Raw genomic sequence first — 15142 nt, 5'->3', positions numbered from 1 at the left:
CTCCTCACCACAATAACTGCAGCCATCTGTGCCGATAAGCACATCACTTTCAAATGCACTGAATATAGAAGCAGTCACAACAATCGCAATTATTCTCATGCTTTGTAAATTAAAGTGTTTGCATCTACGTGTCAGCTTGCGTGCTTTTTTGCAGGTGAAATCAAGTGTGCACACATTTTTTACATGTGCAAACCTTTACTAGATCTATGTGGGGTTAGGTGATCTGAGTAATGGGATCAAATGTGTCCTCACTGCATCAAATTATGTGATGGTATTACTAATTCAATTCAATTTTATTTGTATGGCGCCAAATCATAATATACATTATCTCAAGGCACTTAACATAGAAGGTAAGGTAATATAGAGAAACCCAACAGTTCCCACAATGAGAAGCACTTTGGAGACTGTGGAGGAAAAACTCCCTCATTAACAGAGAGAAACCTCTAGAACCAAGACTCAATGTGGGCGGTCATCTGCCTCGACCGGTTGGGGTGAGCAGAGAAAAAGGGGGAGGAGAGGAGAGATGGGTGGAAAAGAGAGAGAGATAGTGGGGAGGGGGAGGAGTAAAGAAGTGCAAAGAAGTTGTTGATTATTATTGATGAACAGCTTTATATAAATACAAACAATTTACCATTACTATTTAACAATAACAATTAATATAATAATTCATTACTAATAAGTATTTGTGTTAATAATAATAATAATAAAAATATTTATAGTTGTTCTGCAGTTCTGGGGTCAGAGATACCTGCAATGAGAGAAAGAGAGAGAGGGACTATGGGAGAAAAAAGGAAACGTAGTTAGTGACATGTATTAAAATAAATAAATGAGTGTGGGGGGGCAGAGAGACAGTGAGAAGGGGAGAATAGCTCAGTGAATGATGGGAATTCCCCCAGCAACTAAGTGATGGTTCAGGACTCACCTGATCCAGAACTAACTACAGGCTTTATCAAAACGGTTTTAAGTTTAACTTTAAATGCAGAGATGGTGTCTGCCTCCCGAACCCAGAGTGGGAGCTGGTTCCACAGGAGAGGAGCCTGGTAGCTGAATGCTCTACCTCCTTTTCTACTCTTACAGACTCTTAGAACCACAAGAGAGCCTGTGTTTTGGGAACGAAGTGATATATTTGGATAATATGGTGTTATCAGGTATATGAAGGTGCTTGATTGTTAACGGCTTTATATGTGAGGGGCAGGATCTTGAATTCTGTTCTGAATTTTACAGGGAGCTAAGACAGGAGCAATATGATCTCTTCCTGATAATAAAGAGTTACGGTAATCCAACAAGAGTATGGAGAAACTACCTAAAACAACCATTTTATACAAGGAAAAAAAAACAGCTCCCACCCTGGGGGAGTGAAGAAAGATTGTATCTAATTTAAAGGAAAAATAGAATCATTGGTGGTCATTGGCAACAAACTAATCAGAGATTGGATCTCAGGGACACATTGAGGATGCATTTGGTCCTCCATCAATGAACACAGAGCTGACCACTTGTGATTGGATGACACCTGATGGATGTTAATACCAGATCTGAACAGGGTCAAAGTTTGTTTTGGTCGATATACGATGATATAATTCAAAAGCATGAACATTGCAAGCAGCATTTGTGTAATCACCCTATACAGTGCAACATGATTGTGGAGGTGAAGGGGCGGAGAGAGCACCTTCACCTGCACCACAGAGGATCAATCAGCACAGGTGAGAGCTGTTAGCGGAGGTGCTCCTGAGGCAGACGGAGAGGATGAGGCTTGAGCGTCTCACCTGGGGCACCGAGCTGGAGAGGGCGGGGAGCGCTGGTCCCCGATCGGCGGTGAAGCCGATGGGTCCGGCTCCAGGGTCAGCGGGGAAGCTGACGCCTCCGGTCCCGGTGCTGAGGTCGGCGGGGAAGCCGACACCTCCGGGTCCTGCTCCTCTTCCTGCGCCCCGGTCAGCGGGGAAGCTGACGCCTCCGGTCCCGGTGCCGAAGTCGGCGGGGAAGCCGACACCTCCGGGTCCTGCTCCTCTTCCTGCGCCCCGGTCAGCGGGGAAGCTGACGCCTCCGGGTCCAGCGCTGAGGTCGGCGGGGAAGCCGAGACCTCCGGTTCCGGTGCCTCGGTCGGCGGGGAAGCTGACACCGGCGGACCCGGCGTCGATGGGTGGGTCTCCCGGACGGCGGCGCACCACTGTTCCGGGGTCCAAGGTGCCCGTGCGGCGGCGCCCACCTGCTCCGGGGTCCATGGTGCCCGTGCGGCGGCGCCCACCTTCCAGGCCGCCTGAGAGATGCCGCGTCCCGCGACGCCCACCTGCTCGACCCCCGGAGCGCCTCAGTCGGTGGGCTGGGTTCCTCCCCTGGCCGGATGGAAGGAGGGGGGGGAGTAGTTCAGGCCGGATAGCTCCCGGACCTGAATTTGACGGTGGGGGTATGTGGAGGTGAAGGGGCGGAGAGAGCACCTTCACCTCCACCACAGAGGATCAATCAGCACAGGTGAGAGCTGTTAGCTGCTTGATCCTCAGACTTTAAAAGGAGGCAGCAGAGCTGCCTCGGAGGAACGCACAGGACGGGGAACGCTCTGAGGAACGCTCTGAGAAAACGCACTAAGAGACAATCAGGAAAGGACACTCGGAGACCACACTGGAGACGACTGGTGAAGCTGGAGGTCCAGCAGATAGTGCTGGACCTGTTGAGTTAATGTTTAGTAAGTTTCCGTTTATATTAATAAAGAGATGTTGAACACACAATGGTTGGACCGGTTTGTCTCTGGCTGTCGTGAGGGGAACCCCGTGGCGTGGTCGAACGCCACAATGATAAAGCTTTGAAAGTCCCTGATGCCAGAAAAAACAGAAATACATTGATATTCCTTCTTATGACAGTTTGCATGCCAGAGAGTGCAATAAACATTTATATAAAATAAATCAGGAGAAAATGTGATCTAAATCCTAAGCAAGTTAATATTCTATTTCAACCATTCCCCCTAAAGTTTATACACTGGACCTTTAGTCCAAGGTAATTTTTTTATATAATAAAGTTACCTTAACTATTAATTTTGAATAGCATAACCCTAATAAATGCTCAGCAAAAACAATCAAAACATTTTAGGATTTGAACTTTTAAATACAATGATATTTAAACCATGGGGCTCTGTATTTGCGAGATATGACAGTCTTACTTTCAAAATAAAAGCAAAGAGCAAAATGTGCTACTTACACACAATAACAAGAAAGTGGATAAATTACATCCACTCTGTAATGAAATAGCAAAAGCTGGACCGAAACGCAGACTCAGACAAATCAGTTTTGGAAAAAAGCAAAAGTGGATTCATTTCCAACAAAAGAGCAAACATTGAAGCTTGGTCTTTATTTCTGGAGACGTGGATGTGACACTGAGGGTTAGAGAGAAGGGTTAGAAAGAAAACAACAATTCATGCAATTTAGATGATCACACACACCAGTGAAAACATCACTAGGATTATTTTATAGTCAATTTCTGCCATAAATCCCTTTCACCTAAATCTCACACACTGACCCTTTAAGTTTCTAAGTCAGAGAGAGCACTGTACCGCCGAGTGGACGGAACAATCCAGCGAGGAGTGACTGCAAAGGTCCGGGGTTTAAATACTGGCTCTGATGAGGGCAGCTCAGCATAGAGAGAGAGAGGGGAACGCCACAACAAAGAAACTGACACAGAAAGGGGTTGAAAACACTGAGGTCATGACGAACCATGACCCACCTCTCTCTATGTCAATCATCTGCATTTGCGTCTGACAGCAAATTTGGACAGAAAATGTAATAGAAGAAAATATTGTCATCATCAGCAGGTGGTTGAAGTACTGGGCATTCAAGTGCCTAAAAAGCCGCAGGTAGAAATCTGTGGGAGGCAGCTTTCATCTGCGATGTGTTCCCTGAGAGCCTGAAATAGATACAAGGAAGATTGCGCGGCGTCTCGAATATTAAATCGAAGGTTTCACTTCAGTTCTTCAGTTGTGATGGTAGAAACGATTCCATCAATTTAAGAACCTTTTGAAGAAAAGCTAGTACCAAACCTGCATTTCAACACATTCTGGATCTTGGCTTATAGTTTCTTTCCCACAAACTCTCTGCCCGCAGCTACATCAATTGGCCCTTCACAATTACAGACTGAGTAGAGACAGCAAGAATGAATGTCACTATGACGAGCAACACAGAAGTAACAACATGCCAGAAAACTTTGTTGAAAACTTGAAAGGGGCTTTCAAAAACCACAGATGAATGTATGACCCGCCTGTCTATGAAGAAAAATCTTCAGTGACGTTATTCATGCTAACCTATTAAGCTGTCAACTTAAGATCCTAACTGCTGTGATTTGGTCCTCGTCGTACAAATTGAATTGAAGCGGCACTCAGCAGTAGTTCAGAAGTTTTGCTCGCCTGTGTGTTTTTCTGCTTCCATTTCCTGTCACCCGTCTGCTGTCCACCTCTGAATAAAAAAATAAAGAGGGTACGATTAACATTTTTTAAGATGTTATTCGATTATTTACTCTGTAAACTGTCGTTTGTAGCTTACATGTAGAAAAGTCGTTGCCGCATTATGGTAGTGCTTTAGTATAAACTGTCATTTCTGATGACAGTGAGACGGCGTCAGCAGGAGACATGCGGTATGTCTTCTCCATTTGAAGACTGAAGCCGCTGGTGAAGGGGTGAGACGAGGGAGAGAGCTATATTCCTATGTGTTCTGCATGACATCAACAAAACCAATACAACCTCTAATCGCTGCCAGATTAATATATAGCCAATAGAATATCAAGTAACTCCTAAAGAAGCAGCCAGGGTTACTTCTTGTTGATGCAGCAAATGCATGGTGACCCGCCTTTTGCCAGAGTGCCATGGGTACCATGGTTTTCCCGTGATAACTGTAGGGACACACCTATGGACAAGGAGAAGTAATCAGCATTTTTATTTATTGGCAACATGGCTCCTTAGGCCAGGGAATCCATCTTGCCTGGTTTTCTTCCAGACCCTCTGGAATCTTCATACAGTGCCACAACTATTCTGTATGATGCATGCCATTACAGTTTTCAACTATTTAATACCTAACAATATCTGACATTTTAACTACTTTTAACAGTCGACTAAATATATATCGACTAAAAATCTGTGACTATTTCAAACGTAAAACATTTATATTGAAGAAGTTTAAATAGTTGGGCTTCTCCGGTGGAGAAGTTGCAAGTTGCACTCCCTAAAAAAACAAGAGGGACTGAGAGTGTAGCGCTAAACACATGTACAATTTTTAAAATAAGCACAAATGTAATTTACAACTTTTTGAAAAAAACTTTTCTTGAGTGAGCTGATCATGCACAGTCTCACAAATTCCAGTAACTGGTAGTTGATCAATAGATAGATGCATTATTTAATGCTCCACCCTTTCTATTGAGGCTGAACACAAAGATATGAGGGGGAAAAGGAAATCAATTAAATAGGCAACAACAAGATTCAGCATAATAATACCACAGGAGAGTCAATTCTGTAATGAGACAATAGAGTGAATGCTGAATAGTAAAATGTTTCATGAGGAAATTCTACTTAAAGAATGTTCAAGAGGTCATTGAAAAAGTACTCCTCCATATCCTCCTCTTCCCTGCTAATGTCATTAAAGCTGTGGGAACTATTACTAGCCTCTCAAATTTTTACAGGGTGATATGATGGTCAACTTTTATCAAAAAAGAGAATATATTCCTATCTGCAAATGTGCAGCTCGGTTCTCTACAAGGCTGGGGAGGAACATGTTTACTCAACACATCACATATAATGAAAAGAAGTTATCACCGGTGAACGTTTACCTTCGCTAAAGGCCCTGAAGTTTAAAAACTCCCCTTTTCCAATTGGCGTACTCGGTATAATTTTTAAGTATTTACTTTCTTTTATTAGTCTGTTGTTGTATATTGCTTGTATTCATGTTTGGTCTGTTTTTAATGTTGTGTATCTGTTTTTATTTGTACTATTTGCACATGTAAGGTGTCCTTGAGTGTCATGAAAGGCTCCCATAAATCAAATAGTATACATATATATAGATATGTGTGTGTATAGTATAAAAACTATTATTATTATCAATTTCTGGGGGCTTCTGGGGCAACTTCCAGATGCTCATTCTTTAGAGAATAACCAGAGAGGAGAAATAAGGTAACAAAGTAAGTAGAAGAAAAAACATATTCGTTGAAAATAAAATATATTACAATACCGACATTACCATTTTTTTATGCAATGCTTGTGCGTTCCACTGGAAACTCCACTGTTACACAAAGCTGGATCTGAAAAGGTGTTGCCTCCATTGGAGTAGATGGGGCAGGGTCTTTCTCATAGCTCTAAGAGAGAAGTATGACAATAAGTGTTACATGACACAAAAGAACTATGGTTTTTAATTGAGGGTTGTCACTATAACGCCGATATGAGAATTATATCCAATTTTTGCAAAGAGATCCTTATAAATTTCACAGACTTTAGTGTATAACCAAGCGGCAACATCCCGGGCTGAGCGCTGAGGCCAATACGGAAGTCCTGACGGAGAAGTGTCTGTGGTGTGTAAAGTACTGCCTTTTATTTACGTGTCAGTAGTGATGAGCAGGTATCATTGTCTCTGTACCTGGCTGGTTAGCTTAGCTCCGCTAACCTCCAGTCAACATACCAGCAGTAATGGCAATGCTAACGGGAGCGGCATGACATGAAGCGGTTCACACAGCGGAGAGAGGAGCGTTAGAGTTTATGGTGATAAATCTTTTAAACTGAAGGCGACTGTGTGTTTAGTGAATGAGCTCCACCAAGTTAGATATTTAACGTTATGTAAAGTTGTTCAGCTCCCCAACCTATTTGGCTTGACTACATTACTGTGGGTAACTTCAGTAATAATGTTTTATTAGATTATTGGTTCAGAAATAACGTTAGTGCAGCTGCTGCAGTGTGAAACTTGTTGAGCTGGACTTTATTTATGAATGAACAGTTGACCTACCAGGTATAGACCTGTTTTCATAACTTACCAACAATTAAAGCAAATGATTGCACATGATGCATTACATTATAAATGCAATACTTTTAATGTGAAAGAACTCCATACTGCACATTCATTGTAGTACACTGTTTAATCCCAAACCATATTCAAATACATAGTTGAATATCCACAGAATATAAGGACATAGACTTTGTTTGAAAGTAACACTTATCTCGGCAATAATGCCATACTTTATGTTTCCTGTCATTTTATTAGGGACGGACGAACCTGAGGGACACAGCTGTGCTGACCGTGTTCTGTCTCTTATGACAAAAAAGAAAATACTTTCTATCTAAAGTTTATCAAATCAGAAAGTAAAAGATGAACATTGTTGTGATAACAGTGTTAATTTTACCAACCATAATGGATATAGAAATTGACTCAATATTATTATCATGTTGACCAGCCTGAAGCTGCCGATCTCCACCTTGTTGCTGCTGCCACAGTGGATTCAGAGGACATCAGGTGTTGCAGTGCTTCATGTAATGAAATGAAAAAAGTCATGTTAAAGGATATTTTATGCTGAAATCATTGTCATATCTGTAGATATTAAGGAACAGAGGAGAAACACGATTATTTACAGATACTGTACAATACAATAATTACAATAATTTTGACACATGTAATATGAGCTGTGTTAAGCAGCCAAGACGGGTACTTACAGTTTATTCTGTGTTCAGCAGGTGGAAGCACCACAGATTTCAGCCAAACTGATGTACTAAAAGAAATAAACATTGTACAAATATATAAAATGTCTTTCTACCACATCTGTAATATTCAAGGTGATAATCTCACTGTGAATTCTATAACAGGCTAAAAAAAAGAGGTTGTAATAGTAATGGCGGTTATAAAAGTCTGTATCACATGCAGCTTATCAATATTAACTTCTTAAAATTACAATCAAATGACAAAACACAACTCTTTATATACAGTCTATGTGTATAACGTGTAACACCATTAACTTATGCCTAAAAGTTCTGCAATTGAGATGGTTTGATTTCATATAATCATGTATTTTCATCAGAAAAGTAACAAATAGACATCTAAAATCGATTAAAATCCAATAAAGCAATACTAGTGTTAATAATGGGTCTCCATAAATAATAATACAATCCTTCAATGACAAATGTAATTCCAATATGTCTCATTGACGTCTTCCCACAAAGCGCTGTTAACGACTTTTTTAAAAATGAGTTTGAGGCATGATGACATTGAGCGAAGCAGATCAAGTCTGAGCTGACGGAATTCTCAACTGTTACATCTCTCTACTTGTCAGGCAGCGGCAGAGAGCTGGTTTTAAAACGGCTCTTTATAAAGTAAAAACAACACAGCACAGCTGAGGGCATCAGACTAGAGATTCGGGTCAGACAGCTCCTCTCCTGAGTAGAAACTGGAAATGACTAAATTTTCTTTAGCCCTTGCACCAATCACTGACAGGAGCTGACTCTACTTCAAGTGCCCTTAGCAATTTTTCAGGTGACTGAACTCAAGTTCACAAGGATGCGCTGGTGGCTTGGCTTTAAGGTTTGCTCAGTTGCTTCTTCCCACTCATCCCAAGCCCTTAACCTTCAAGGCTATCATATCCTTCCCAGGTTGGTATTTATTTGGAGCACCATGTAGCTTTCATTTTCAGTTTTCTCAAATGCTTCCAAGGTAACTGCATCACATAATCTGCCCCTGTGAGCCAGTTGCGAAAAAATATACGATTTCAGACAAGTGCTTTAATAAAGATTTTAAATATTAAATACGATACAATAGTATAATAGAAACTAAATGACAACTAAAGAGAAGTGAAACTCAATATCAGCTGATAACGGTTTACAATTAAACATGATCCATGGATGTTGAATGGAGCAGCCTTAACAGAAGCAGGAATCACTCAGTGTGTTCTCGGATGCCTTTGACCTTTGTGGTTCCCTCTCATTTTATCTCTGCAACCTGCAGGCCTGCACAATGTGTCTTTCACACCACTCTGGGCTCTCCACACCTTATCAGTCAGAGCACTGAATAATGGTGCAAAAAAAAAAAAGCTCTCTGTTTGAGATTGATAAAGGGAAGGGAGATAGTTTTTCCCCATCAAACACTCGGGGCTTATCTGAGACGCTCCTCTCGAGAGGTGGTTGGATAGGAGCATGTCTGGCCTTAGAGCCATCCAGGCAGTTTGACTGTTCAGGAGAGAGGAGATACTTTCAGCACGGCTCGGCCCCTGCTAGAGAACAAGCTTTTTATTCATTAAACATCAGCGGTGTCACCTCAGATGCTGGCCTTGTTGCAACAGATGGACAGGCAATCACGGTGTAACTGAAACAATAACCACTTTGCAACAGAGCGATCAAGTGGTGCTTGTCAGAAATTGGCCAGCTCAAATTGCCCTTAAAATGACATAGACGGCTCAGGATATGAAGCAAGAGTGATGTTTATAAAAAAGTGTGTTCATGCACAGCGCTGAAACAAAAATAGCAGATGTGCTGAACGCAGGTAAATAGACTCAGTTAAGGTTTGACTGATTTTAAGTGATCATTTCTGTCACAGCCTAATTTAAGAGAACTATTCCATTCAACGCTGTCAGTGAGGTGGTAAGTGAGCTGGGACCCATGATCAAAAACCTTATTTCTAGTCATTCCAACTGTTTTAAACCCTTTTGTCATCATCGCCCTCTGTGTCCCGTGATCCCCCCAAGGGGTCTCAACCCCTGCTTCATTGTATCTTGGCCTGCACAGTACATTTAGCTGCTTGCGAATAAATAAGCCTGGACTGCAAAGCTGGGTTTGTCTCAGATTGTGTGACTTCTTAATTTAGCAGACCCTACAGGCACTTTCAACTAACTCAGTCCAAGGCATCACCTTTGATGTATAGACTCTACCTTCAACAGTTTTCAATCTTCCTCTTTTCCAAATTATTTCCTCTGCAGATGGCATAGAGGGCTTCACCCAAAATACCCACTCCAGCACCAAGTATGGATTAATTCTTAGCTAAAAATAGTTCCCAGTTGCTATCGCCACCTCAGCTTAGATTCAGACAGAAGTCAGAAACTGTAGAGACAAATCCTAACTTATTGGGCCTCATGCAAAACCCAATTTGTTCTTGAGACGTTTGTACGAGGGATTAAGAGAACTTGTCTCATTCCTCAATATTCTTGTATTTTGAGTTTTTGAAGTACAAACAGAAATTGTGAGTCCATACCTGTTGTAGGAGTCACAGGAAATGAGCCTGTTGTTATTCATTCATTATTTGAACACTTCTGGAGTCTCAGGGGAAATAATAATAATCGCGACCTCTTCTTCAGACGTAATAAAACAGAAAAGACATAACATGCCTCCATACTGCTCATGTGGTGTCATCCATTTGTCTGCAACATTCATATTCAAGGTCATTTACACCAAGTTTTAAGCCTAAAACACACCAATATATGATACCTTTTAATTGGATTCTGGATGATGTTTACATTCAGGCTAACCAAAGCGATTATATTCAATTGTGTACTCATCCAAAAGAACCAAATTATATAGATTAAGATACTGATAGTGCAGAACGTCCCAGGAGGGCGCCCCATCACAGTGTCCAGTCGCCACGCGACACAAGAGGTCGCTGTGTAAATTAGAACCTGGCTTCCCCTGGTTATAATTTCAAAAATAAAAATCCATCAATCCCCTCAATGAGATTCCTCGAAACGTAAAGTGTCCCTGTGCATAAAACATCAGCTAATCAATGCCAGAATATTGAGACTGCAGGGGGATAAGTGAATAAATCAAAGGGGAAGCAGTGTGGGATGACGGGGCGTGGAGGCTGCCCTGGGTTTGGCATTGGTCTCAGTTTGCATTGTGCGGCCCATGTCCAGAGCTGGTTGGTTGCTTGGTCGGCCTAATATGCAGCATATGATCTTTTCCAGCACATTACAGATATCACCCGCCTCACTCCCTTTTTCTAGTCCCACAAGTCTGAGATTGTTAAGACAGCTTCCGTTCTCCGTAGCATCCAGCTTCTGTTGTAATGCCTGGATCTGCTGAACAGTTTGGGATCACTCAGTGGTGGAACTCTCCACTTTGGTCTCCAGCTGCCCAATTTGGAATTTTGCGTTGCCTAATCTGTTAGACTTGGCTTTGGTGTCTTTGTTGTCTTAAAAATTATCATTTCTGATTAATAGCAGATAGGTATGAGTGGGTGAAATAGGCATCATATGTCATTCATGTTTAAAATATGGATTAAATTCTTTAAAATGTGAACGACAAGATAATCTTTGTTCAGTTCCGCTTCTTCAGTTCAGTTCCACATCTTGTCTGTAAGAATACATTCCTATTTCTGGCCCCCGACTTTATTAATTCGAGGCCACACACTATTTTTTTTCCCCCAAATGTCACCAGAGGAGCTCCATAAAACACAAATACCTGTTACCATTTCAATAAAAAGAACAAGCATTTACTTTTAATATATGTGAATTTAATTAAAACCAGCCTTCTTAAGTGTAATATGTTACCATATTATCAATAGTAGAGGTGTAGTGGAATGTTTCTGCGAGTGCAGGCTAAATTGGAGAAAATGATTCCTTCAGATGGGTGATGGGCAGATGAGGATTGAGATGTCTTCTTAGCCGACCTGCATTTCTCTATTGTGTAACCTCTGTTACACAGAAATCCACCCAAAAAAGTTCAGTAACTCCTTTCCCATTATTAGCAGACTAAGTTGAACATTTTAGTAGCACATCAGGAACTTGTATTGCAATATAATAAAGTGATACCATAGGAGACATTTACAAGAAAAATAATAACATTTATTTGAAGAATATTTTAAAGCCACTTCATACTGTTAACAGTGAGAACGATATAAACTATATAATAAAATAGGAAAATGCACTTAATATACAGTTTGTAGGGGTTTAAGAGTCCCACAGAAAAAGATTTTAATTTTAAACTATCATTATTAAATTTTCAAGAAAATTGATTCAGCAGTTTTGTCTAATCTTGCTAACAGATCGCAAACAAATAGCAATGAAAACATAACCTCCTAAATATCTGAAGCCTTAGATATTTGAGCTATCCTGCATGGAAGAGCTTCCTTTTGTATTTCCATATCCTGCTAGTGAAAACAACATTACTTATGAGCCCAGAAATGCCTTGATTGTGAACAATCAATTTTGTTGTAATGCATATTCCTTAAGACAGCAATATGATCATAAGAACTTAAAGTCAATTAATAAAAGTCAAATAATTAATTTAATTCTTAGGGTTATTTGTAGTGTTTTCACCCCACACTCTGCAGCTAGCCAAGTCGCATTCTCCTTCAAGGATAGTTGACAATAAAGACGACAGCACTAGGGTAGGTTTTTTTTTTTTTTTTATCTTAAAGGTACAGTGTGTAGAATTTAGTCACATCTAGTGTTGAAATTTCATGTTGCAGCTGAACACCCCATCACCTCACCCTCCTCTTCCAAGTCTTGTTGCATTTATTTTTGTTTGGCATAACCAAATGTAAAAAAAAAAGGAAAAACATAATGTAGGAAAATACATTGTTCAAGAGTGAATCATAATTGTCTAACACCATGGCAGCTAAATAAAGCTACTGACAAATTTGAAGTAGTGTATGCTAAATAAGTCACAAATACAAATGCATAATTATGATTTGATGTCATGATAAAATGGTAAAATTGTCCCAGTTATTTCTGGAACCAGTTTAGAAAGAAGAATGATTTCACTTTCCAAAAGTTAGTGAAAGTGGCAATTTTCCTTTGTTAGATAACATCTCATGTGTCTCTTTGTAAAATGAGGGAGATGCAGAAATGTTGGGGGGGTTTTCAACCTAATTGAGACAGATGGAAAATGAGAACGGCTAGCTGGCCTCAGGCTGCGTCGCTCTGGATCCCTCAATTGTCGGAACGGCTCTATTTCCACAGCCCCGACAACTCGTCCTGCTGTGTTTACTCGCTGTGGAAATGTATGAGTGAGAAAAGAAATAAAATCAATTTGTCGGAGATGAAGCATAATCCCATTCAAGTCAATTCGGAGCATCAGTCAGTATATGCATGTCGTTTTATGGCGCTGCTCTGTCTTATTCTCAGTTGAAACACTCTGTGGAGGTGAAGGGGCGGAGAGAGCACCTTCACCTGCACCACTGAGGATCAATCAGCACAGGTGAGAGCTGTTAGCGGATTGATCCTCAGACTTTAAAAGGAGGCAGCAGAGCTGCCTCGGGGGAACGCACAGGACGGGGAACGCTCTGAGAACACTGGGAAAAGGACACTCAGGGGAACGCACTAGAGACACTGGGAGAGAGACTTGGAAAAGCTGAAGGTCCAGCAGAAAGTGCTGGACCATTTAAGTTACATGTTTTGTATGTTCTGTTGGGATGCAATAAAAGATGATGCTGAACAAGCAATGGTTGGACTGGTTCGTCTCTGGCTGTCGTGGGGGGAACCCGGTGGCGTGGTCGAATGCCACACTGGCGCCTGAACAGGGACCTCACACAGCCAGAGACACGGACCGGGTACAATCGTTGGGGAAGGAGACGGAGGAGATCCTGAGGCAGACGCAGGAGAACCTGAGGCAGACGGAGGAGATCCTGAGGCAGACGAAGAGGATGAGGCTTGGGCGTCTCACCTGTGGCGCCGAGCTGGAGGGGGCGGGGAGCGCTGGTCCCCGATCGGCGGTGAAGCCGATGGGTCCGGCTCCAGGGTCAGCGGGGAAGCTGACGCCTCCGGTTCCAGCGCTGAGGTCGGCGGGGAAGCCGAGACCTCCGGTTCCGGTGCCTCGGTCGGCGGTGAAGCCGACACCTCCCGGGCCGACTCCTCTTCCTGCTCCCGTGTCAGCGGAGAAGCTGACGCCTCCGGTCCCGGTGCCTAGGTCGGCGGTGAAGCCGACACCTCCCGGGCCGACTCCTCTTCTTGCTCCAGGTTCAGCGGGGAAGCGGACGCCTCCGGTTCCAGCGCTGAGGTCGGCGGGGAAGCCGAGATCTCCGGTTCCGGTGCCGCGGTCGGCGGGGAAGCCGACACCTCCCGGGGCGACTCCTCTTCCTGCTCCCAGGTCAGCGGGGAAGCTGACGCCTCCGGTCCCGGTGCCGAGGTCGGCGGGGAAGCCGACACCTCCGGGTCCTGCTCCTCTTCCTGCGCCCCGGTCAGCGGAGAAGCTGACGCCTCCGGTCCCGGTGCCGAGGTCGGCGGGGAAGCCGACACCTCCGGGTCCTGCTCCTCTTTCTGCGCCCCGGTCAGCGGAGAAGCTGAAGCCTCCGGTCCCGGTGCCGAGGTCGGCGGGGTCTCCCGGACGGCGGCGCACTCCTGTTCCGGGGTCCAAGGTGCCCGTGCGGCGGCGCCCGTCCTCCAGGCCGTCTGAGAGACGCCGCGTCCCGCGACGCCCACCTGCTCGACCCCCGGAGCGCCTTAGTCGATGGGCTGGGTTCCTCCCCTGGCCGGATGGAAGGAGGGGGGGGGAGTAGTTCAGGCCGGATAGCTCCCGGACCTGAATTTGACGGTGGGGGTATGTGGAGGTGAAGGGGCGGAGAGAGCACCTTCACCTGCACCACTGAGGATCAGTCAGCACAGGTGAGAGCTGTTAGCTGCTTGATCCTCAGACTTTAAAAGGAGGCAGCAGAGCTGCCTCGGGGGAACGCACAGGACGGGGAACGCTCTGAGAACACTGGGAAAAGGACACTCAGGGGAACGCACTAGAGACACACTGGGAGAGAGACTTGGAAAAGCTGAAGGTCCAGCAGAAAGTGCTGGACCATTTAAGTTACATGTTCTGTTGGGATGCAATAAAAGATGATGCTGAACAAGCAATGGTTGGACTGGCTGTCGTGAGGGGAACCCTGTGGCGTGGTCGAACGCCACACACTCCTTTTCAACATATTTTCTCCGCATTTTTTAATTCATTTATAAAATGGACAAAGAGTTTGACGAACACGCAACCTGTGGCTGCTGCAAGAAGGCTCAATTCTCTGTATGTGCATGTCTGCCACGTAACCTGGTAGAGTAGGCGCCCCATATATGGCGTCTTGGGCCATGGACAGTTTAAACACTCTTGATTGAAAGTTATTAGTGATGTTGATATTTAAATAACACAACATGATTTTCTCCAACTGTAGGTGGCAGTGAGACCTAACACAGAGGATAGCTACAATAATGTCATAATTTCATACTGGGGGAAAGTCTAAGCCGT

At 43.4% G+C, this 15142-nt stretch overlaps 1 protein-coding gene across 1 annotated transcript; it reads left to right on the top strand.

Annotated features, from left to right (window-relative positions):
* The first annotated feature begins 1702 nt into the window (after window positions 1-1702).
* Window positions 1703-14763, top strand: LOC109640052 (uncharacterized). Its single transcript, XM_069521410.1, has 2 exons — window positions 1703-2093; window positions 13628-14763. Exons 1-2 carry the CDS (start codon window positions 1744-1746, stop codon window positions 14418-14420), a joined length of 1143 nt encoding a protein of 380 aa, XP_069377511.1. The 5' UTR covers window positions 1703-1743; the 3' UTR covers window positions 14421-14763.
* Window positions 14764-15142: the final 379 nt, after the last annotated feature.

This window comes from Paralichthys olivaceus, chromosome 24, assembly GCF_024713975.1.
Source record: "Paralichthys olivaceus isolate ysfri-2021 chromosome 24, ASM2471397v2, whole genome shotgun sequence".
Classification (NCBI taxonomy): domain Eukaryota; kingdom Metazoa; phylum Chordata; class Actinopteri; order Pleuronectiformes; family Paralichthyidae; genus Paralichthys; species Paralichthys olivaceus.
This window is presented reverse-complemented; position numbering and strand designations above follow the sequence as displayed.